Source organism: Chiloscyllium plagiosum, chromosome 18 (genome assembly GCF_004010195.1).
Source record: "Chiloscyllium plagiosum isolate BGI_BamShark_2017 chromosome 18, ASM401019v2, whole genome shotgun sequence".
NCBI classification, from domain to species: Eukaryota; Metazoa; Chordata; class Chondrichthyes; order Orectolobiformes; family Hemiscylliidae; genus Chiloscyllium; species Chiloscyllium plagiosum.
In genome coordinates, this window is record NC_057727.1 from 15,594,742 (window position 1) to 15,621,112 (window position 26,371).

At 40.9% G+C, this 26,371-nt stretch overlaps 1 protein-coding gene across 3 annotated transcripts in view; it reads right to left on the reverse strand.

Moving 5' to 3' along the window:
* Window positions 1-26,371, reverse strand: part of LOC122558872 (copine-9-like) — a 404,993-nt gene that overhangs the window by 200,310 nt on the left and 178,312 nt on the right. For all 3 annotated transcript variants that reach the window (XM_043707758.1, XM_043707757.1, XM_043707755.1), the window contains one exon: window positions 20,755-20,831. In XM_043707758.1, coding sequence (XP_043563693.1) covers window positions 20,755-20,831 — 77 coding nt within the window. The remainder of the gene's footprint in view (window positions 1-20,754; window positions 20,832-26,371) is intronic.

Below are 26,371 nucleotides of genomic sequence, written 5' to 3' on the forward strand. Positions count from 1 at the left end.
GCGTTCTCCTCATGCACATATTTGCGAAATACTTTAGATACTGACTTGTGACATATTTGTCTCTGACCTAATTCTTTCAATTACCTTTCCTGGATCTAACTTAAATAAAATGCTTGTGTCACCCTCGCCGCTTGCCAGTTGATCAATGAGTTTAATGGGGACAGCTAGGATGATACAGCGTTTAGCTTCTCACTAAGTAACGCTACTCCTTCTCCAGTACAGCTGGCAAAAGCTCAGGGAGAGCAGTTTAGAAAGTGTCATTGTATCAGCACAGGCTAGGTGGGCCAAAGGGCCTGTTCCTGTGTTGAATGTTTCTTTGTTTTTTGTACTGAAGGTGCTGGAATTCTGAAAGAAAAACACAGAAAATGCTGGAGAAACTCTACAGGTCTAAACATATCTGTGCAGGGAGAAACAGAGTTAATGTTTCAAATCCAATATGACTTCTTCAGTTCTGTAGAAGTCATACTGGACTCAAAATGTTAACTCTGTTCCTTTCCTCACAGATGCTGGCAGACCTGCTGAGTTTCTCCAGCAATTTCTGTGTTTGTTTCAGGGGAAGCTATGTTCACTTGCCACAGCTTCTACTCAGAATGTTGTTCACTAATCTGGCTGCCTATTTATCATGAAGGAAGAGTGAACTGCAGCGGCAAACTAAAATATTTAATCAGCTTTCTCACACAGCAAATCTACCAATGACTGAAAAAAGAGATTAGTGGTTTCAGTGAGGTCTTTCACCAGAATTGGGTCTTAATGGTTTTAGTTTGTATTTCAGATTCTAAGGTACATACATTTTTCCTCTTCTAAGAAGGACAGAAACATTTTGCAGAGGATTTTTCAATCACCTCCGTTGACATGCCTAACACAGTAGGTGATGAACACAGGGCAGATGGCACATTCCATGTGGAATTGGAGACAGGCTATTAATCTTCTTGGCAATAGAGTAAGATTCAACAGCAGTACCAGAGTGTTTAGTGGGAGGAAAGCATTTTGATAAGAAATTGGAAAACTTAATTGGTTTTAGGAGATTAGTTTTAATCACACTCATTTTTAAGATTGAATTTTTCCTACCGAGACAATACTCTGGTGTTTTAGGTGATGAGAGCTGTAAAGGCGAAAAGATTCAGTTGCCACTGATAAATGTTGAACATCAGCTGCACTTTAGCCACCCTGCCATCTTATAATTAATGGCAATTAGCATTAATGTACCGGGTTGGGCAAATTATCTGGTGAATTAGATTTCTTATTTTGCCATATTGTAGGCCATAGTTGACATTTAAACAGGGTAACATTAAATCTATTTTATAAATGGTCATTGACAACACAATTTACACCATGCTGAGGAGGCCCAGACCTAGTAGATTTCAGTGTGGATGGCAAATGCCTGGTTTTGGCCAGGATTATTGGCTCTTGTGCTGTTGGTGCCTCCATTGGAGCATAGAACCTCTGGTTCTCACCACCAGGGGACAATTCAAGCAGTTTTCAGGCCTTAACACACACACAGCTAGGAAATAGGCAGCAGGTAGAGGGGAGGAGGCAGCTCTGACTACAGTTAATTGGCTCACCTTTTCAAAATGACTCCACAGTAACTGTCCTCATTGGCTGACCAGCTCCATCGAGTGTACATTTTTCCCAAGAATCCCCCACTTGGACAGTCCCAAGACATCCTGATGCAACTTGCCCTATTCTCCTGTTTCCCTCCCACCTCCACAAGTACTCAGCTCACTATCACACTCCTGCCCTCTCTGGTGGTAACACTCTGTGCCAGCAGAACCTTGTGAAATTCCCCATTATTGTAAGTGTGGCATTTGCAATTTTTTTAGATGGCAAGCAGATACGGTACTGAACATGGACAAACATTTGTTTATCTCTGTGTCTTATTGATAGTTTCAATACTATCCAAGACCTTACACAAGCAAATGCAAACTCATTCAACATTAGCACAACCCATCCTTTCAAAAATCAACTTCTCTGTGTCTGCGTGGGTTTCCTCCGGGTGCTCCGGTTTCCTCCCACAATCTAAAAATGTGCAGGTCCGGTGAATTGACCATGCTAAATTGTCCGTAGTGTTAGGTGTAGGGGTAAATGTAGGAGTATGGGTCTGGGTGGTATACGCTTCGGCGGGTCGGTGTGGACTTGTTGGGCCGAAGGGCCTGTTTCCACACTGTAAGTCATCTAATCTAATCTAATCTAATCTAATCTAATATAATCTAATCAACTGTGACTGGCACTGTTTACGAATGTATATGAACAGAATTTGACAGACATGTACAAAAACAGACAGTATGAACTATGTTTGAATTATTGCCTTTGTACCATATGATGTGCAGGACATAAAACTGACACAGCAATAAACCTTGAAGTCTCAAATGTCAGCTAGTTATTCAACTGAAAGCAGTGAAAGATTATGGATAAAAGTGTGTATGAGGTGAGCATAATATTGGCATCCTCGCTGAATGGAGTAATCTGTGATATTTATGTTGCACTGTAAATGACTCATTAAATTTATATGCAGTGCTCCCAGGTGGATGTGTTTTGATTTCTTTGATCTATCACGTGGCTAATACAACTTGCCACAGTAACCATTAAATGGCTTTTCATTCTCGATTCTTCCTGTCAGATCCCTGCTGTGGAACCTCTGTGCCACACTGAGGAGAGCTCCTCCTGAGAACAGAAGAGAAGCTGTAAAAATGTTAAACATACAGCATCATGAGTGGAAACATCAGACCCTGTAATCTGCAAGTCAACTCAGCTCCCTAGCAGGGTCTCTCTCTGTGTCAACCAGAAGACATAGTCTTCCATTCAAGAAGGCTATCATGACATATAGTCCTCCAAAGCACATCATAATTCACACATTCAAAATCCCTAATTTTTATCCTCATCTTTCATTGAATAACAATCTAACATTGATTATTGAGGGGATGGTGCTACACGGTTTCCCCTAATAATAATCACTGCACTTCAAATAATCCTGTCTGAAGTCCTTTGAAATGTGGTAAATGTAAGTATTCTGTAGTTTCTTATAATGAATGTTTGTCTCAGTTCCAAATCTCTTCGCACCCAATTTCTACATACACTCTTTCCAGTAACCGCTGAATTATGGCTTGGAAAAACTTCCAAGATACTCCGGACAATTCTAATGTCAAGTCTGATGCTCTGCCTGAGATCAATCAACTCAGCAAATCAAATTTAGGAAGCTTCCTAGATGTAGAGGTTTGTACTTCTCCTAAACTGAAATTTTACATGCAAGATGTGAACATGTAACCCTACTTTGTTCGATGAATGCAGCTTTGCAAAACAATTTAAAAGGACTGCATGCTTAAAACAAATTCAATATGAACTGCAAACAAATCTGAGAGTTCTACAACACTCAGCTCCACACTTTGCAATGTCCAGTTACTGTCGGAATCTCCTGTCAATTATTCATGTGCAGTCAAAGGATTAGTTCCAAGTGAATTAGATTTTTTTAGATTACTTTACAGTGTGGAAACAGGCCCTTCAACCCAACAAGTCCACACCGACCTGCTGAAGCGCAACCCACCCGTACCCCTACATTTACCCCTTACCTAAAACTACGGACAATTTAGCATGGCCAATTCACCTGACCTGCACATCTTTGGACTGTGGGAGGAAACCAGAGCACCCGGAGGAAACCCATGCAGACACAGGGAGAATGTGCAAACTCCACAGAGTCAGTCGCCTGAGGCGGGAATTGAACCCAGGTCTCTGGCACTGTGAGGCAGCAGTGCTAACCACTGTGCCACCGTGCCGCCCACTAATTGAAACTCATGAAAATAATTGAGCAGGTCTGAAATTTCTGATGTGAATGCTCATAAACTGTAGGTCAAGTTAAACACTACTCACCTGAAAATGAGCACATGGGCTCTTTAAAGCACCCAGGTTTCTTACTTGCCAGAATTTCAGATTGGGACTTTGGAAGTCTGGGATCACAGAGCGAGCCCAACGTGGTGACAGAGTTTTGCCTGACATCTGCAGCAATGATGAGAGCAGGGGAGATTGAGCCAGGGCAGGGAAAGTGTGCCAAACAGGAGGAAATTGAGCAAGTGCGATTCTAGCATGGCACTTAAGAAAGGTCTTTAACCTTTGTGAGGAGCTGGTAAAAGGTGTTTACTGACCAGACACAACAGTGACCTTACCGTACATCAAAAACATATCAGAAATGACTACCCGACTGCTCAGACCCCTGGGAATCTTAGTAGCCCATAAACCAGTAAATACCTTCCACCAGCTCCTCACAAAGGTTAAAGATCTTTCTTAAGTGCCATGCTAGAATCGCACTTGCTCAATTTCCTCCTATTTGGCACACTTTCCAAACGTCCAACAGGATGAATATTATCTACAAGATACCCAGCAAAGACTGTGAAAAACACTACATTGGACAAGCAGGAAGAAAACTGACCGTACGAGTGCACAAACAGCAGCTTGCCTCTGCCAGACATGACCAGCACATTCTCATTTCCAACCACACAAACAACAAAGGACACAAATTCAACTGGGACAATGTAACCAACCTAGCACAGGCACAACAGAGATATGCAAAACAATTCTTTGAAGCTTGGCACTCCAACTGGAACTCAATCAATAAACAAATTGAGCTGGACTCCTTATACAAACCACTTGGAAGTACCAAAAAACAGGCACATAAATACCAGACAGGACAGATCACTAACACTACAACAAAGACACACTGACGATATCAACTAGCGAGGTGAGGAAATATCTGCAGAAAAACACACCACCTTGGCGAATGAATTTATGATCTCAGTTTTAACATTATCTCTTGTTTCTACTGACCTTGTTCTTAAGTTTTTGTACCTAGGTTCATGCACCCAAAATGGCACCATATGTGGCAAAATTGAAAACTTTTCGGTGCGCTCCTGTACTTTTGTACTTGAGTACATGTGACAATAAAGTTTAAGGAAAAATGGTAAAACTCCAAATTTTAAGAAGCTCTACTAATCAGGGAGCAAGAACATCACTAAAAGCCAATGGTATACCCCTTTGTATATACATGTCAATAATTGTAATTTTAAGAGTCATCAGAGCCACTTTCACTTTCTCTTGAGGTCAAAGTAATTGGAAGAAAATCCAAGGTTAGAAGAGGTCCAAAGTGGATAAGTTCTTTTACGTTGTACTTGTACACAGAACGTATCTGTTTCAACTCTATGACACAGGTGACAATCATTCTCTGCTTCATTTCTCAGGGAAAGCATTGACTAATCAGAGTCAACCTACCTGGTTTAAAATTTAAACACTTGACAGTTAACTGTCAATCATTATTAACAGGTGCATTCTCAATGGCAATGTCCCTACCAATGAGAATTCACTTGCTAACCAATCAGTATTCTGCTCTCAGACGGTAAAAATGGTAATTTAGGGTCACTTGTCACATAGTGGTAGTGTCCCTACCATTGAGCCAGGGTGTTGGACTCAACATCCAATGAGCCACAGATGTGTGTCATGGCATGTCTGAACAGGTTGATTAAAACAAAATTGTAAAAGATGTTCTCCCTTTGCACTGGCATTTCTTGCAAAAGTCCTGATCAGTGCAAGATAAAATGTATGTTTTTTCAGCAGTACTTGAGTCCTGTTCTACTAAATGATTATGTATAAGCTTTTTTTTTGTGGAGTCAGGAGAAGCAGGGGATCACAAAGAAAGCTTTGTTTCTCCTCTACGAAGTCCACCCTGAGCTTCCCACAAGCAGGTCCCCTGACATACAACTCCGATAACTGACCTTGCTACCTGCCATATCCTGACAGAGGGTCAAAGCTGGTATGATTTCCATCAGGTGGAACATAAAAGAAGAAACAGCCTGAGCCAACTATTTTTAATATGGCAGGTAAGTTTTCAACTCACCCTACTACCTCACTTCCTGCTTCCCCATCAAACATCACCAAGAATTAAAGTGATTAACTCTTTCAAAAATAGAATCTAACCATTGTTTAAATAACCTTTTCAGAATGCTCAGAAAATCTGCTGCACCTTGATGACTACAGGATAAATCCACTCTCTGTTGTATAACCTGGTGAGTGAGTCAACTGAATATATATCTTTCTAGCTTTGTCATATAACTAACACTAATGAGGGAATGAGTTGCTTTTTCGACAGCTACAAATAATCTCTGAACTCAAAAAGTAAAGGCTGGATGGAAATGCAAGTACTTTAGTACAACAGAACAGGAGAGTTCTTTCTCCAATTCCACACTACAACATATGCTCACACCCACAGTCCCCTGGTGATCTTATGTCATGCCTCACTTCAGTAGGGGCAGCACGGCTGTCTCACAGCATCAGGGACCTGGGTTTGATTCCAACCTCGGGTGATTGTCTGTGTGGAGTTTGCACATTCTCCCGGTGTCTGCCTGGGTTTCCTCCAGATGCTCTGATTTCCTCCGACCGATCAAACATATGCAGGTTAGGTGGATTGGCCATGCTAAATTGCCCATAGTGTTCAGGGATGTGCAGGTTGGTGAGTTAGCCATGGAAAATGCAGGGTGATAGGATAAGGGGTATAGGCCTGGGTGGAATACTCTTCAGAGGGTTGATGTGAACTTGATGGGCTGAAAAGCCTGCTTCCATACTGTGCGGCTTCTATGATTGTAGAGGCTTGGATATCAGGTCTCACTATTCCTGGTGCTGTCACAGAAGTCAAAGATTTTATCAAATAATGCAAAATTACACATTAATTAACCACCTGCAAGCCGTTCACCATCCTGACTTGGAAATGTATCGCCGTACTTTTCCTGTCTCTAGGGAAAATTCAGGAATTCTCTCCCTAGGGGTATTGTGGATTTGCCTACAGCATGTGGACTACAGTGGTTCAAGGCAACAGCTCATCACCACCTTCTCAAAGGCAACTGGGGCAGGCCAGTGATGTCTACACCCCACAAGTAAATAAAAACAAATTTCCTCATTTACCTGTCTTTTTAGGCCAAGTGAACTGAAAACAAGGACCAGGTTTCTGTGCTTCGCAAGAGTTGCTCTTTATCACAAGTAAATAGGTTCCAAGGTCCACAAGTAAACAACAATAAACTGCTAATGTTTCTCTCTACTAGTTAAAACCCTAAACCCCTTATAAATTCCCCCAATATATACATACAAACAGAAAAGAAAATGGTGGTATAGGTAGAGGGTAAAACTGGGAAGGAGTTCAACATTCCTGTTCACTGAGAATGCTGACATGTCCTTTTGATTGTCAGGACTTGCTGTTCATTGATCTCTCTTCCTCCTCAGGTATGTTTCACTTTCTTATAGGAGGCATATCGTGACTGGTTCACAAATTACAAAGTATTTGACCTCCTAGTTAAAAGCCACAGTTCATTGCAGCGGGTGAGGGAAATAAAATACCTTCTTTCAGGCTTTAGGTACTTTTTAACTGCAAAGGAAAGGAACACCACCCTGACTTCCTGAGCTCCAAAGAGTTTTGGCTTCATCATTCACACCTACAAGCTGTTCAGCTACGTGGAGGCCAATCATATAATTGATGGCAGTCAAAAGCCTTTGTCATTGGTAGCTGGTCACCAGTCCACAAACCAATCAGTTATCTGTTGCTGACCAAATCTTATTTTGTACACACCTCTGTGCTGCCAGTTGACCAGCAACTAACCTTTCCTCACTCTGAGCAAGTAACAGTAAAACAGCACTCACTATAAGTGTTGGTAGCTTGATTTTAACCAGTGCTGCAATTCCTTCCACAATCAATGTTTTTGAAATAGTCTTTTTCTCATTTCATCCGACAATCAACATAACAGAAAAATAAAAAAGATTTTCCCAGACTAAAACAGGATTTTTCAGAATTCAAACATTAAAATAAAACAATGTCTGTTCAATTGTAAATTCAGAATCACAAATAAGAAAAAAATTCCAGAGGAAATTATACATGCACATTATTAATGAAATTTTATTTTGTTAATGGCTTAAATGTATGGTCATTGAGGGAAATATATTCAGAGTGGTCATGTACAATGTCAGGATTAAGCATCGCCATGTCAGAAATTCCACAACTTGGATGCTCACTCTCTTCTCTTCCAGCAATGCACTGTACTTGAAACTCAATCACAGCAGAATGTTCACAGCGGTATCATTGTGACATTTTTCTTTTCTGTCCAAACCATCGTCCGTTTGCACTGTGGCTAATGGAAGTGGATTTTAGTCATGTGGTTTAGCAACTCAATGTCTTGCCCAATTGTAGGGCTAATGTCTCATGCACTTTTTTTAATGATTCGTGGAAAGAAAGTGTGCTCACTGTCCAAACAAGCCCCTGGCGCTCCCAGGTTCTCCAGCAATGGCATATTAGGCCCACTGTCCAATATGAGAGCTTCTGATGAATGTAGGTTTGTGTGTGTGTGTGTGTGCGTGAGAGAGATGTTGCTTCAAGGTGTGTGCAACCTCTGTAGGATATTTGACAAGTTGATATTAAAACTAGTCAGAGTTGCCAGATGAGCTCAACAGTCTGGGCAACTCAGGTTCACTACCATGGGGTTGTGGTGAAAAAGGGTTGATACTTTACAATACCAGCCCTATCTCAGTCTGCCGTTAGGAAGCCATCTCCATCCTTCGAGTTGAGGTGTGGCTTCAGTGAGGGAGTCACGTGCCTCGTGGAAAATTCCAGTCCGCATTGGTAGTCTTAATAAACTCCTCCCACCCTACCTCCTGCAAAAATGCTATCCCATATTCCACATTCCTCCACCTCTGTTGCCCCTGCTCCCTGCCGGACCAGTTCCACCGCAGAACACACCAGATGGCCTCCTTTTTTAAAGACCGAAATTTCCCCTCCCACGTGGTTGAAGATGCCCTCCAATGCATCTCATCCATGTCCCGTACCTCGACCCTCAAACCCCATCCCTCCAACCGCAACAAGGACAGAACCGACCTGATCCTCACCTTCCACCCTACCAACCTTCGAATCATTCGCCAACATTTCAGCAACATACAAACAGACCCCACCAGCACTGATATAGTTCCTTCCCCACCCCTATCCGCTTTCCATAAAGACTGTGCCCTCCACAACTACCTGGTCAGGTCCACACCCCCCAACAACCCACCCTCCCCTCTCGGTACCTTCCCCTGCCACCGCAGGAATTGCAAAACCTGTGCCCACACCTCACCCCTCACCTCTGACAAAGGCCTCAAAAGAGTCTTCCACATCCATTAAAGTTTCACTTGCACTTCCATATATGTCATTATTTGCATCTGTTGCTCCTGATACAGTCTCCTCTACACTGGAGAGACTGGACGCCTACTCGCAGAGCGCTTCAGAGAAAATCTCCGGGACACTGCACTAATCAACCCCACTGCCCCGTGGCCAAAATTTCAACTTCCCGTCCCACTGTACTGAGGACATGCAGGTCCTGGGCCTCCTCCATTGCCACTCCCTCACCACCCGATGCCTCAAGGAAGAATGCCTCATCCTCCACGTTGGGACCTTTCAACGCCATGGCATCAATGTTGACTTCACCAATTTCCTCTTTTCCCCTCCCCCACCTTACCCCAGTTCCAACCTTCCAGCTCAGCACTACCTGTCAATCTTCCTTACCACCTATCCGCTCCACCCTCCTCTCCGACCTATCACCATTACCCCCACCTCCATCCACCTATTGCACTCTCAGCTGCCTTCTCACCAGCCCCCACGCCCTCCCATTTATCTCTTTATCCCTGAAGCTCCCAGCCTCATTCCTGATGAAGGGCTCTGGCCGGAAAGGTCGATTTTCCTGCTCCTCGGATGCTGCCTGACTTGCTGTGCTTTTCCAGCACCACTCTAATCTGGTCTTAATAAATTCTCAACCATGTTTAATTTTTTTTCTCAGAATTAGTATTCCAACATGGGACTAGAGGCTGGAACATGCCAGCAAACTGGCACGCCAGTTCGCAGTAGAATTTTGGGGACCAGTCTGCTTATTGTCCTGTCTCTGTGGCTATTTAAATATGAATTTATCATGGCTATTGTAGCTGTTTATTCTCTGGACTCATCCAGCACTCTTATGAGAAGAAACAACCACAATTCATTTCCTATATAGTTCCTAGAGTTGACAAATCATAGGGAAATTTGTACATCACATTAAGGTAGATTGGAAATTTTAGTGTGAATGCTAGTTGGTTATGTAATAACCAACAGTGCCATCCAGTGCTGCAAACAAATGATATTTAATACAAAGTACAGAGACTGGATCTGAAGGATATTATATTATAATGGAGTGCTTTTAAAATTCTTCCATTTTGTTTATTTTAAATTCTCAACCTTATTTTAAATTGTTCCATAACTTTGTCCCTCACCATCTCTGCAACCTCCTCCTGTCCTATACAAGTTAGAGATCTATGCAACTAGGAGAAAGTGAGGACTGCAGATGCTAGAGAGTCAGAGTGGAAAAGTGTGGCGCTGGAAAAGCACAGCAGGTCAGGCAGCATCTGAGGAGCAGGAGAGTCGATGTTTTGGAATTTCTGATGAAAGGGTTAAGCCCGAAACATCAACTCTCCTGCTCCTCGAATGCTGCCTGACCTGCTGTGCTTTTCCAGCGCCACCCTTTTCAACTTTCAGATCTATGCAGTCCACCGATTCTGCCCTCATTCACATCCCCAGTTGTAATCACTCCATTATTGTTGGCAGTGTCATCAGGCACTATGCTCTGAAAGTCATTCTCTAATCTCGCCACCTTCACTTCCCTTGCTAAAAGCCAGCTATCACAATAACTAGCCCTTTATGTCAATTTTTGTCTGGTCACACTCCCTTTTTAGAAACCTGTTTTTACTCTGTTAAAGGTGTGACATAAATAGAAGTTTTGGGGTTTTTTTGCTAAAGTTTCCACACGTTCTATTGCATTCTCATTCCGTGGAATTTTTTTTTTCCCCAGGAGGAACCCTTGAAGAAACTTTCAATCTAGGTTTCAATAAGTTGTTGCCTGGTGTCAATGACAGAGGTCTGAGAAGGTTATTGACTCCTATGTCCTTATTTTGAATGCTGCATGTACAGGAATGCTGGTGAAAGGAGAGGTTATCATCACGGTGAAAGAAAAACAGCCTTGCACTTAGGAATTAACATAGAACAATGCTCCAATAAATCCATGTCTCTGAGCAGATGCATTGCTTATAAAAATATCTGATATTCTCTAACTTGATATAATCAAATTAAAATAACAATACAACCTCTATCAGACAAATGATCTGCATATTAAAGTTGGTTGAATCAATTATCTTTAAAGAAAATGGCATTCTCTATGCACGTTCTAGTCTTTCATTTCTACAAAAGGCATAGTTTTACAACACCGTGCAAATCATCCATGGTTGTCCCAGATCCTTGGTCAGTGTGTGCTTGCAGAGTGGTATCTGGTGCGATGGTCTAAATAGAATAGATTAAACAAAAATCTGAAAGAACTGCAGATGCTGTAAATCAGAAATAAAAACAAAAACAGAAACTGCTGGTAGAACTCAGCAGTATCCATGGAGAGAAAACAGAGTTAATGTTTTGGGTCCAGTGACCCTTCTTCAGTGACCTTTTCAGAATGGTTTTGAGAAAGGGTCACTCGAACCGAAACATTAACTCTGCATTCTCTTCACAGATGATGCCAGACCTGCTGTTTTTTGTAAACATAATCGATATCTTTTGAAATCAACAAAAGATCAAACAAACTTAAAAAGTTGTAAATGTCTTACATTCAACAAAGAGTGTCTAGCACAAATGCAAAATTTTAGTGCTGTTGTGCCTAGTGTGGCAAATTAGTGCCATCCATTTTGGAAACTCACATGAAATACTCCTATTTCTGACATCAGTTTCCAGTGGACAAAGCTCCCCAGCAGGAGCTGAATGCCAGATTGAAAAAAATCTTAACACTTCTATTTTTGATACATCATGTGAATAATTTAATTCCACCCTCTCCAAGATGCAAGTGGTCACCTTGGATCTAACTTGTTTCTCTGCTCACACAAAGACCAGGCAGGAGCACCGTGGGAGTTGGATTCCCCCACATGCCTGTGAGGAGTACACAGCACTCACAGTGACATAAGAAAATTGCACTCTATATAGCAACATCAATTAGACCTGAGACTCCATGCAATTTGATCTGAGCACTGAAACAGGTTTCCACAGGAACACTGCTTCTGTGGCTTTCTCCTTATTTGATGAAAGGATAAAATAAATTCCATTTTAGAAAATGTAAATTCCTTGTCTTTTTAATCATAGACTGGGTTTATAAAATGTGTGGTCCAATAATTAATTATCTTTTGCAGTCTGGGCCTAATTAAAATTTTACGTGGCGGCTAATTTAAATAGAAAACTGTTGAATTGAATTTTTACACTTCATGAGATTAATTAAGAAGAAATTGAATCAGGAAGGAAATAATCTTCTTTACAGTCCAATGGATTCACCGTTCAGCTAATATTTTAAATAATAATGCTTTCTCCGGCAAGTCCAATAAATCTATAAACATTATTTTTGCATATATTTCCTGAAGTTATTGACAGGCTGAGAGGAACAGGAGCAGGCCGTTCAGCCCACAGAGTCTACCCCACCATTGGGTGGCACGGTGGCTCAGTGGTTAATATTGCTGCTTCACAGAACCAGGGTCCTAGGTTCAATTCTAGCCTTGGGTGAATGTCTGTGTGGAGTTTGTACATTCTCCCCATGTCTGCGTGGGTTTCCTCCCACAGTTCAAAAATGCGCAGGTTAGGTGAATTGGCTGTGGTAAATTGCCCTTATGCTAGGTGGATTAGTCAGAGGGAGGTGGGTTACTCTTTGGAGGGTCAATGTGATTGGGCCAGTTTCTGCACTGTAGGGCATTTGATCAGGGCTGAACAACACTTCATTACTTTCACAGCCCCCTGTGGCAGAGAATTGAATACAACAATTTCTCCTTATTATGTACTTAAGTAGTATCCTCTTTATTTTTAATGTGTCCCCTGATTCAAGACTCCGCAACAAGGGAAACATCTTGCCCAGTCTATCCTTTTAGGTACTGTGTAAGGTTCAATAAGGTCACCTCTCATTCTTCAAAGCTCTAGAGAATACTGATCCTGTTTGGTCAATTCTATTTCCTCTAGGTGGAGCAATCAATGACCAGGGTCACAGATTTATGAGAAGGGGCATGAAGTTTAGAAGAGATGTGAGGAAAATTACTTTCACCCAGAGGGTGGTGGGAATCTGGAACTCACTGTCTGTAAGTGTGGTGGTACAGGCAGAGGCCCTCACAGCAGACAGGAAGTATTTAGTTGTGCATTTGTAATGCTAAACCATACAAGGCTATGGGCCAAGTGCTGGAAAACGGGATCAGAACAGCTAGGTGGTTATTTTTGACCAGTGCAGATTTGAACGACTGAAGGGCCCTTTCCTCTGCTCTAGACCTCTATTTATAAGACAGTGTCCTCACCATCCCAGCTACAAGTCTGGTGAATCTGTGTCACATTCCCTCTCTAGTAATAATGCATCTGCTGGAATAAGGAGACCAAGACTGCACACAGTATTCTAGCTTTGGTCTAACCAGGCACCTGTACAACTGAAGCAAAACTTCACAGGTCCTGTACTCGAATCCTCTTGCAATGAAGTCTAACAGTCCATTAATCTTCCTTTGCTACACCTGCATGTTAGCCTTCTGTGACTTATTGACAAGGACAGCTAAGTCTCGTCATACATTTACACTTTCCAACCTCAGCACATCTGTTTCTCCTAACACAGTGGCTACACTCACATCTTTCCACATTATATTTTATCGGCCATGTCTGAACCCATTCACTATATTTGTCCAAATCCTCTTGAAGCTCTTTATATTTTCTTCAGAAAATATTTCTATCATCCAAAAATTTGGAAATATTAGATTTGATGTCCACAGATATTGTGAAATTTGAAAGGGTTTAGAAAAGATTTACAAGGATGTTGCCAGGTTTGGAGGACTTGAGCTATAGGGAGAGGCTGAACAGGCTGGGGCTGTTTTCCTTGAAGCGTCGGAGGCTGAGGGGTGACCTTATAGAGATTTATAAAATCATGAGGGGCATGGATAGGATAAATAGACAAAGCCTTTACCCTGGCATGGGGGAGTCCACAATTAGAGGGCATAGGTTTAGGGTAAGAGGGGAAAGATATAAAAGAGACCTAAGGGTGGTGCATGTGTGGAAAGGGCTGCCAGAGGAAGTGGTGGAGGCTGGTACAATTGCAACATTTCAAAGGCATTTGGATGGGTATATGAACAGGGAGGGTTTGGAGAGATATGGGCTGGGTGCTGGCAGGTGGGACTAGATTGGGATCTGGTCGGCATGGACGAGTTGAACTGTTTCTGTGCTGTTCATGTCGATAACTCTGTGACTTTATCCAATGTGCTAATAATTTTCTAACCAGCCTACTGTAAGATAATTATGACAAGCCTTCTGAAAATCTAGATGACACCTTTTAAAATAAGTCCAAAACGTTGTCAAGCACGACTTCCCATTTGCAAACCCATGATGACTATGCCCAATTGGATCATTATCATCTTGGTATCTTTATCCCATTCTCTATATTAGATTCTAACATTTTCCCTATTACTGGTGTAAGGCTCATCAGTCTGTAGTCCTCTGTTTTATCCCTGGCTTCCTTCTTAAATAGTCGTAAATTGTTTCCTTCCAATCCAAAGGGTTATTCTAGAACCTATAGAGTCTGGGAAAATAACATCTGGCTCAGTGGTTAGCACAACTGCCTCACAAAGGCAGGGACCTGGTTTTGATCCCACCCTTGAGCAATTGTCTGTGTAGAGTTTACACATTCTCCCTGTGCCAGCCTGGGTTTCGTCAGGGTGCTCTGGTTTCCTCTCACAGTCCAAAGATGTGCAGTTAGCTGGATTGGCCACAGTAAATTGTCTGTAGTGTTTAGGGATGAGTAGGCAAGTTGAATTAGCCATGGTAAATGTGGAGTTATGGGATATCATAGGGGGCTAAGTCTGGGTGAGATGCCCTTCTAAGGGTTAGCGTGGACTGAATGACCTCCTTTTGCACCATAGGCATTCTTTCTCTATCACACCTCCTTCAACCTTCTGATACAGATTCTTCAGTTCATGGTGATTTGTCAACTTTCAGCCTCAATAATTTCTCACTAATGCTCATTCATTTCAATTTCACCTTCTCTCTCGCCAGTTGAATCTCCAGTCCTGGGACATTTCTGGTAACTTCCTCAGTGAAATAAGTTCTTTTTTTGTGCAGGTTCACACGTTTCCATTTTTATCTGCTTGAAAGCCAGCCCAAATATCAACTCCTGCAAGGTAAGAACACATCCAGACAGAAGTGCTGGTGTTCTATTGTTAGATGTTTGATAATAAGAGAATGGGATTTACATGGATCCAGTGGAAGTATACATGTGGAAACAAATCAAGCCATGAATCATTATCAGCCTAAAATCACTTGTTTGTAGTGAAGTAAAGATCGAGAGCTGGTCTCCAATTTTAATGTGTTAAATGGATGGAATGTGATGGTATCAGTGCTAATTTAACGTGTGCTGTGCTAATTTCTTAAAACACAGAATTTCAGTTATTTTATGTTCAAATATTAATAACTGTTCAAATTAGACCACAAGACTTATTGTGGAGGAGAAAATGAGGACTGCAGATCAGGGTCGAAAAGTGTGGCGCTGGAAAAGTACAGCAAGTCAGGCAACATCCAAGGATCAGGAGAATTGACGTTTTGGGCATTAGCCCTTCATCAGGAATGCCATCATCAGGACTTATTGTGTCTTCTTCGGCCACCAGCTTTTGTGAACCAAATGAAGCAAATTCTGGTCCAGAACCAAACAATTGAACACTGTGTGACACCAGCAGATGACACCCAGAAATGAAAGACTGCACAAAGGTCCTATTCCCCATATGTGAACAGCTTCACATGATCAGCTTGGACTGATAATTGGTAAACAATTTTCATGCCACAGAACTGCCAGGCAACAGCAATCTCCAATAAAGGGGAATCTAACCATTTTCCTGTAATGTTTAATCACTGAATTTCACACCGACAACATCTTGGAGGTAAGCATTGGTCAGAAACTGAGCCAGACTAGCCATATAAATACCGTCATTACAGGAGCATATCTGAGGCTGGCGATTCTCCAATGAGTAACACAATTCCTGAGTATGTCTGTGATCTACAAGACAAAAAGCTACAGTCTTATAAAATACTCCCACTTGCCTGGATGATTGCAGCTCCAAGAACACTCAAGAAGCTCAAAATCATCCATGACACAGGATCTCAATCGGTCAGCATCCCATCTACCACCTTAAACATTCACTCCCCCCATGTCCACCAGCACACAGTATCAGCTGTGCACACCACATGTACACTGCAGCAACTTGCTGAGACTCTTATAACAGCATCTTCCAAACTGATGACCTCTACCATCTAGAAGGTCAGGTAAGAGGCACATGGGAGCACCACTAACTGCAAAGTCTTCTCCAAGCCGCACTCCCTGACTTCAAACTGTATCGCTATTCCTTGACTATTGGTTAATAATAAAACACCCTTCCTAACGTTATTGCAGGTGAACCTGCACCACATAAGTTGCTTTCTTGACCATTGCAATCTATCAATACCTTTTCAAGGTCAGTTAAGGATCAGCAACAAATGCTAGTCGACAGAATGATGCTGATACCTCTTGAAAGTGTATATAATAAAGCACCTTTAGGTTTCAACTGGCTTCAGTCTCTCTCATATCAATTCTTTGCAATTTATCTGAGCCCTATCAATTTCCGCCTGTCATTCATACTCCTTTCCTTGCTGTTGTCTACCACTACTTCATGTGTTAATTTTTTTCACCTTAGTGTCTCAATACGCAATCTCTCTGGATTTGCAAACCATAGCAACCTAACAGGAAACACATTTAACCTTGGGAAGCTAAGAAGGTATCAGTCTGCACCTGGGAGTGCAGGATGAGATTGGAAAGAGTGTCTGTGTATCCAGGCAGGAAATGTTTACATATCTAACATACACAACTGCCCCGATTTGGCACCTTGATGAAAATTTAAAAAAAAAGATTTTTAAGTGAGTGTAAAAAAAAATCAAGCTCACAATTCCTCAAAACCTCCAAGAATATGGAACTCAGAAATTTATATTCTATGATAATAGCACAGCAGCTTAGGTCACACTGTTTGATAACAGGATCTTTCTGTCTGGTACTATCAGATCTAACATCTGCCATGCTCCCATAAATTATTTCCCTGAAAAGAGTGAAATTACCTAAAGCCCAAGAGAACAACACGGATTGTTCTATGGCAGTAACACACCGCTGTGCTGGCAATACTTTAATAATGCACTCAAGCTTCATTCTTTTAAGTTATGGTGTCATTTCAGCTCTTAAACACACGACTGTGACAGGACATATACTGTGTCAGGGTTAGTGCACATTCAATGTGTCTAAGACATTGAAAATTGAGCAATATTTACCAAGAATTACAGAAGATCTGAAATCACAACACCTAACATGTGAAGAACTTATTAGCACTCACATTCTGTCACTAGCCTAACACCAAGTTCTTAATAAGGTCAATTAAAAGCTTGTGAATATGTAGCAATGCTGGTTGGTGCTGTTTCCCAGTCAAGGAAGGAAGGACTGAGATTCAGGTTCTATTTCGAACAGAATGGTACTGATTTCACCTTTAATACTGTGTAAGAATAACTTCGTAGATGGTCTGATCAAATGTGAATACAGTCATTTTCCAAAAATAAGTTATCCACTAATGAAGGCACTCCAGGCATTTAAGGTGACTGGAGCTTTTTTTTTCCATTGAATTATGCCCCATTATTGTACTGATTTGAGGGCAGAAGTGGTTGCCTTGTGGTGAGGAGCGGAGTAAGTTGGAATATACTCCCTGGAGTTTAGAAGAATGAAAGGTAATTTCCTTGAAATATACAAGATTGAGAGGATAAAGAGGTATTGTTTCCCAGGGCGAGTGAATCTAGGACTGTATAGCTGAAGAAATTTCTCTTCATCTCAGTTCTAACGGGCCATCCCTTCACTCTGAGGCTGTGCCCTCAGTTTCTGGTCTCTCCTACGAGTGGAAACATCTTCCCCATGTCAACTGCATCCAGGCCTCTCAGTATTCTGTTAGTTTCACTCAGTTCCCGCCTCATCCTGAGAGGCTCAGGTTCAAGTCCCACTTGCTCCTGAGATATGTAGTAACATCTCTGAACAGCTTGATCAGAAAAATAGGTTACATTTAAAAAAAATAAAAACACAGCACTTAGATAGCTCTGGAAGGGAAGGGACCAGACCCCGGGTCCTCCTGGATCAGAGGTGGGGCACTGACACAAGAGCCATCCACATAATATTTATTTAACCTATTTTTCTAACCAACCTGTTCAGAGATGTTGTTATACACCTCTAGAGCAGACAGGACTTGAAAGTGGGCCTCCTGGTCCTTGGGTAGGGACACTACCTCACCAGAGCCAGGTATTGTTCCTAGGAGCTAAGCAGATATTATGTCTTATCTGAAGTGTAAAACCATCATAATTAGTGGTAATTTAGTCCTGATCAGGTTTTGAGCAGCATTGTTAATGGAAAATTGATGAATCATAGCTCCCAACTAGAAAAGTGAGAGATTTCACAAGGAAGGTGATTCTGTTAATAAACCTGAAAAATAAGAATATTAAGGTTCTAAGAATAGAACACAGAACATTACAGGGCAGTACAGGCCCATCGGCCCTTGATGTTGTGCCAACCTGTGAAACTAATCTGAAGTCCACTTAACTGACACTACTCCATCATCATCCATGTATTTATCCGATGATCATTTACATGCCCTTAAAGTTGGCAAGTCTAATACTGTAGCAGGCAGGGTATTCCACACCCCTACTACTCTCTGAGTAAAGAACCTATCTCTGACATCTATCCTATATCTATTACCCCCCAATTTAAAACTATGTCCCCTCATGGTAGCCATCACCATCCAAGGAAAAAGGCTCTCACTGTCCACCCTATCTAATCCTCTGATCATCTTGTATTAAGTCACTGCTTAACCTTCTTCTCTCAAATGAAAACAGCCTCAAGTCCCTCAGCCTTTCCTCATAAAATCTTCCCTTCATACCAGGCAACATCCTGGTAAATCCTCTCTGCACCCTTTCGAAAGTTCCCACATCCTTCCTTCAATGCAGTGACCAGAACTGTACGCAATACTCCAAGTGTGGCCACACCAGAGTTTTGTACAGCTGCAACATGACCTCATGGCTCCGAAACTCATTCCTTCTACCAAGAAAACCTAACACAATGTGTGCCTTCTTAACAACTCTATTAACCTGGGTGGCAACTTTCAGGGATCTATGCACATCCCTGAATCACAAGTAGAACATGTAGTTATTTAATCAACGTGTTCAGAAATGTTAATGGCACAGTTCTGGGATGGTAAGATTTGAAACCCAGACATTCTAACTCAGACGGGTAGGAACACTACCTCTCTGCTAAAGAAACCTGATCCCTGTAGCTCTTTTCTAATCAACCCAGTCAGATACATTATTACCACACCTCTGGTAAGGTGGGACTTGAACCAAGGTCACCTCATCTAGAGGTAAGGCAATGAAGAATACATCACTATAACTTAATTGGTTCTCAGATCGCATAAGTCGGGTCTCAATCCAAGTTAAAAATCACAAAATGCCAGGTTATAGTCCAACAGGCTTATTTGGAAGTACAAGCTTTCACAGCACTGCTCCTTCATCAGGTGAGGAAGTGAGTGAATGTGCATCACAGGAAGTGCACTCTGAATACCAAATACACCCTGTTCTAATTTTTAAATCAATTATATGAGTATCATTTGGGTCTCCAAGGGGAGAGGTTTCTCAGTAACTATTCTTTCCAGTCTGCTTATAATGAACAGCTTTATCAAATGAATCTGTTGGACTATAACTTGGTGTTCTGCGATTTTTAACTTTGTCCACCCAATCCAACACTGGCACCTCCACATCATGGGTATCAGACCAGTTTGTTTCACACAGCTTTCCAGCTAAATAGACTGCTTACAAACATTTTAAAACTGCTGTGAGTTCAGCTGTATCATATATAAAGGAATGGTGATATTTTTTCGTGCGTCTTAAATAATCTTATCTTAATCAGCTACTCTTTCAGTCAATGGAGTTATGTGAATTGATGCATTTGCTTTCAAACCTACAAAAGGCAGAGAGGTTAAAAAAGTATTCAGCTGATTGTTAGTGTTTGTAAAAAATGCCTTTCCAATAGTAAAAACCACGAGGTGGAAAAAGTGCTTGCATACATTTAAGTAGCTTCACAACGAAGCCTAATCAAGGTTCTTAATCAGAGGTATCATCCAAAGTTGATGAACATCCCACTTTCTAGAAAAATCAGTAAATAATCTTTTGGTAAGGCATGAGTTCCTGCATTGCTGTTCCCCTGTTTTGGATTTTATGTTCTGCCTGCCTTCATCTTTAAGTGGGATCAGATAGAAAAGATGTATAAACAGGATTTACACATGCAGAATTATGGAGCACATGAGGTCACATGGCCCATCATGTCTGTTCCAACTCCTATGCCTTTTCCTCAAAATAATGCAATATTTTCCTTCAAAAGTACATATGCAACACCCCTTTGAAAGTTATTATTGATTTTTCTGCCATTACTCTTTCAGAAAGGCAATTTTAAGATCAGAATAGGTTGCTGTGTAAGAAAAATGCTTGAATCTTCCATCTTTAGGCACTTTACAGAATTCTGGATTCAACATTGATTCAACAGTTCTAGGTAATAGCCACCTGTTCTAATTGTACAGACAGAGTAATCATTCCACACTGATACTCACGTCAATGTTTTTTCAATACGACTGCCCGTAGATCCAATAATTTCTCCCAGCGTGACAAAAATTTGACCAAGGAAATCCTGAAAGTAAAATTTATGACATCGAGTTCTTTAATTAATGTTAGGATTACTTGCACCAAGTAACTGACATCAGTTAAATTCTAAAACATTCTGACAATATCAAATACATCATGAACTGACAAATTGTGACATTACAATTTGTAATCTTGCAAAATAGAAATGTTCTGGAATATGATCAGATATATTTCAGTATAAAGTCGATATGCTATCTGTCAATTCTGTACAATAGCAGGGTGCTGAATATTATCAGGCACATTACACCACAATGCTGTTTAATATCAGGTATGCTCTACAGCAGTGCTGAGTTGTAGCATACAATAACTTGTATCAGTGTTAATAATTATAACCAAATTAACTTTTACTGATATGCAGTGCAACAGATTAAAATCTTGCTCCATGGATATAGAGTTGGGTTTCAGTTTTATTCATGCTGTAATACATTCCTAATGTGGGAAGTCAGAGGGATGAAAAACAGTACTACTGCCCACATCATTCCTCAACTCTGAAAGCTAATTGATAATTAACTGAAAGCTAAGTGACACTGGTTAGAAGTTTGACAACCTTGAACTAGAAAATGCATTAGGTGGGAGAGGAATCTTTAAGGAGGGCAAGACCAATAATACTAAAGAGATGTTGGATTGGATTTTATAAATCCACATTACACTCAGAAGCTGACAGCAATGATTGGTAAAATCAACCCCAGCTTACCAGCTACCAAATCCAAGAACAGAAGCATTGAATGGTTACAATGGAAAGAAAGCCAATTTGATCTGTCATGGTCACGATAGCTCTCGGTAAGAGAAACCCAGATAGTCCCACAGCATTGCCTTTTTTCCCATTGCCTTACAATTTTATTTTTCTTTTCAGATAATTATCCAATTCCGTTTTGAAAACAGTGAGTGAATGTGCATCACAGGAAGTGCACTCTGAATCCCAAACACTGCCCGTTCCAATTCTTTTAACCAATCATATAAGTATCATTTTGGTCCCCAGGGGGAGCAATTTCTGCCTAATTACTCTGTCCAGACAGCTCATAATGAAGAACTCTATGACATTTTTTTGAAACTTTGTCCATCTAAGGTGAAGGACCCCTGCTCCACCAATCTATTCCTATAACAGAAATCACTCATCCTTTGAACCATTCTTGCTATTATTTTTTCTGCACTCTAATGCCTTCAAATCCTTCTTAAATGTGGAAACAATATTCCAGTTGAAGCTGAGCCAGTGCTTTATAAAGGTTCATGATAACCTTCACATTTTATATTTTCTATTTATAATGTTCAGGGGGTTGTATGCCTTATTAATATTCTCTCTGCCCTGTCACCTTCAAAGGTTTGTGCTCATATACACCCATGTCCTCTGCTTCTGCAACCCATTTTAGAATTGTATGTTTTATTTTATGTTACTTTTCCTTGATCTTCCCAACAAAATGTATCACTTCACACTTTTCTGCATTACATCTCCAACAAGTCCACCCATTCCACCTGCTTGTCTATGTCACCTTGACGTCTATCATCGCCTTCCTCACAGTTTGCAATATTTGGCATCTGCAAGTTTTAAAATTGTATCCTACACACCAATGTCTAGGACATTAATGTTGATCATGAAAAGCACTGATTATCCTACCAAACTGGAAAACCCTATGGTATACATATTTCCAGCCTAACAAAGAACTTCACCACTACTGTTTCCGGTATCTCACCCTACTTGGTATCCTCTGTCAGTTTTTTTGCATGAGCTTCAACTTTACTGACAAACTTGTCATGTGGTACTTTATAATTTGCCTTTTGACAGTCCATTTAAAGCGCATCGACTGTGTTATCTTCATCAACCCTTTCTGTTATCACATTGAAAATCTCCAATTCATACTGCAGCACTAATCATCACAACAACAATGATTCAACAGCAACTTTATGCAATGAAGCATACATGGCAACAAAATGGAGCGCCAGTACAAGGAAATCAAAATCCCAGAAAATAATCAACAACTTCACATACCCAATCAACAATCAGCTAATGCACCAGAATTCAACTCTATTGATCTTTCCAACAAAAAATTTCAAGCTATCAGATCCATTTGATAAATCAGCAAATTGGCAAATGTGAAGAGCACCATTCCTAAGTTTTCAAACAGTTTCAAGACTGGACAACAAATCAAATGCAGAACAGGTTAGCATACCTACTATATGGGTAGAATATCTGATCATGTGTTCCATACAAAAAAGATCAATGAGAAACAAATTATGTTTGACCACTTCAATAACTTTTGATCTGTATTTCAGTTTAAGAACAAACATGACACTGGTGAGTTCATGCTTCAGGAGCAGATACTAACTTCCAGGATAATCTATAGATAGCTTCAGTAATGATTCTATGTGTAAAATCCTAACCACACAGCCATGGAAACTTACAAGAAAAGTTCATTTTTTGACAGAGTTGTCATTGGTCTTGGAGATACATCAGTCTCTAAACTGCTTCAAACAAAAGAAAATCTAACTCTGAGATAAGGATCCAAATAGCACTGGATTGAACATCTAGAAAGTTGTTCAAGAGTCATTATTCGGAAAAAAAGTTCAATTCAATACAGAGTATTTTACTGCAAGTGTTGACTATTTAAAGCACAATGCAACATTCAAGCTGAGGAGACCAATCACTCAGCTGGAAAACATACACTGTGCAAAAAAACTAAAACATAACAGCATCTTGTTACATGTGTGGCTTCAAGAAAGATGACTTGAAATGTCCAGCCTTACACAATATTCATTGTAGGATAAAAGGTCACTTTTTGAAAATGTGATACCATCTAAAAAGCAGACAAAGCATCAAACCAAATGGTTTCTGAGCCAACATATACAGTCATTTCTTGGAACAGAATCTTGAAGACTGGGTCAATACTGCAATGAAATGAGTTTCTTTGAATGACAAACAACTGTGGATGAACAATATTGATGATTTCTCAGAGAATTGACATAATCACCTAATAATAATGATGGAGAAGAAGAAACAATTACAGGACACTTAATGTCAATCGTAATATGTGCAAGATATACAGTAATGAATGATGATAACCTCTCAGGCCAAGATACTGAGATGTTGCCAATGGATGGAGAGCTGCAAAGTGTTATGGTAGCAACACAGCCATGGTGGACAAACAGGATGATGGTCAACATGAACCCAATTTCGGAGATTTAGAATCTTAAATGTTTCGGTAGATGTTGCAATAGCAATGACTTGTTTAGTTAGTTACAGCAGAGTAGACAGATAAAACATATATTAATTATAGTATTCCAGGAACATCTGGAAAATTCTCACCACAGATGGTGCTGATTAATTATGGCAAATCCAGCTCTGAAAGGAAACACTGATAGCGGTATTGCTTAATATTTATCTAATATAAATTTGCCTGAATGTTTCCTGAACACAAACTTAAAGGTCACAGTAGTGTTAAGGATGTAAAGAACAACAAAGAACTCTTGTGGTACATTTGTAATGTCCCTACCTCTGAACTGGGAGGGCTGGATTCAAGTACCACTTGCTTCAGAGGTGTGTAATAACATCTCTGAAATGATTCATTAGAATATATCTCCAGCAGAGAACTGTGAATGGATAGTTACTCATGCCTGAAGTTCTTCATCTTTGCATGTTTCCTTCCCACTTTTAGGTTTCTTTTCCTGTACTTCTTACCTCTGACATTCCCCAGTTGCAGATAAATGGTAACACACAGAACCAGTTCCCCAGTGTCTACTCAGGAATTTGCCAGTTGGGGAACTCGAGAGCATGAATAAAAAAGTCACAACTATTTTTACCATCATATATTCATGGAATGTGTTGGTTGGGCAGCATCTGTGGCCATCCCTAATTGCTCTCCAGTAGGCAACAATGAGCTACGTTTTGGAACAGCTGCCATCCATTTGATATAGATAAACTGAAAATGCCACTAGGGAACGTTGTCCAAAATCCTAAACCAGCATCATTGAAGGCATTGTGATATATTTCTAAGTCAGGATGGGTATGGAACTTGCAGGTGGCAATATTGCCATGTATCTGCTGCCATTATCCTTCTAGATGGTAGTGGTTATGGGTTTGGAAGGTGCTGTCATAGGAACCCTGGTGAATTTATGTAGTGCATCTTGTAGATTGCTGCCACTGAGTGTCAGTGGAGGAGGGGGTGAAATGCAATGGATGTAGTGCTAATCAAACAGGCTGCTTTTACCTGATGATATCAAGCTTTTTGAATGTTGTGGAAGTTATACTCATTCAGGGGAGTAATCCATCACAATCCAGATTTGTGCCTTGAGAACATGGCTTTCCAAGTCAGGAGGTGAATTTCTCATTGCAGGATTCATAACTTCTGATGTGCTCTTGAAGCCACAGTATTTATATGGCTAATCCAATTCATTTTCTGGTTAATTGTAGCACCCAGAGCGTTGATGATGAGGGATTTAGTGATAATCACATTAAATGTCAAGAAACAAGGTTAGATTCTGTCTTGTTAGAGATGATCATTGTCTGGCAATTGTGTGGCATAACATTACTTGCCACTTGTCAGCCTAAACCTGGATATTGTCTAGGTCTTGCTGCTCATGGACATAGACTGCTTCAGCATTTGAGGAATTATGAACTTTGCTGAATATTGTGCATATATCTGCTTGAGATTAGAATGGAGGGAAGGTGAGGTTGCTCAAGGTGTTTGGAACTAGGACACTATCCTGTGAAACACATGCAGAGGTGTCCTGGAGCTTAGATGACTGGCCCAAAACAACTGAAACCATCTTTCTTTGTGTTAGGAATGACTTAACAAGCGGAATGGCTTCCTCTGATTCCCATTGACCCCAGTTTTTCTTGGAATCTTTATTGTCACACTCAGTCAGATGTGACCTGGATGTCAAGGGCAGCCACTCTCACCTGAAATCAATTCCTTCCCTTTGAAGAAAGCCCTTCATTAGAAATAAGAAAAATGAATATAATAAACAGAAATAGGAATACCACACAGTCATTGCATAGTGGTATGAACACTGCGCTGAATAGGATAGATTCCAAACAGATCTAGCCAGTCAAGACTAGGCACCCATCAGTAATAAAATAGTACGCAACCAGAATCTTTAACTTCACGGCCAGGCATATCCTCAACTCCACTATTAGCATCTAGCCAGGGGGTCAACCCTAGTTCAACACTTCTGTAGATACATAAAAATTGCAGATGCTGGAATCCAATATGGACAGACTGGAGGCTGAAAGAATACAGCAGGCCAAGCAGCATCAGGAAGTGGAGAAGTCAACATTTTGGGTGTAACTCTTCTTCAGGACTGGCAGGTGGGTGTAGGGGGAGCTGCAGACAAATGGGGTGGTGGGGGCAGGGTAGTGAAATGGGAATAGGTGAACAAAGGTAGATGGTATGACCTGGTTGGTCAATGCGAGAAATGAATCTGGTTGCTGGCAAGGAGCAGTGGAAGGGATTGGGAGGGGCTGGGAGGGGAATCAGGGATGGGGAAGGAGGTTAATTGAGAACTCAATGTTGAGTCCTCCAGGGTGTAGGCTGC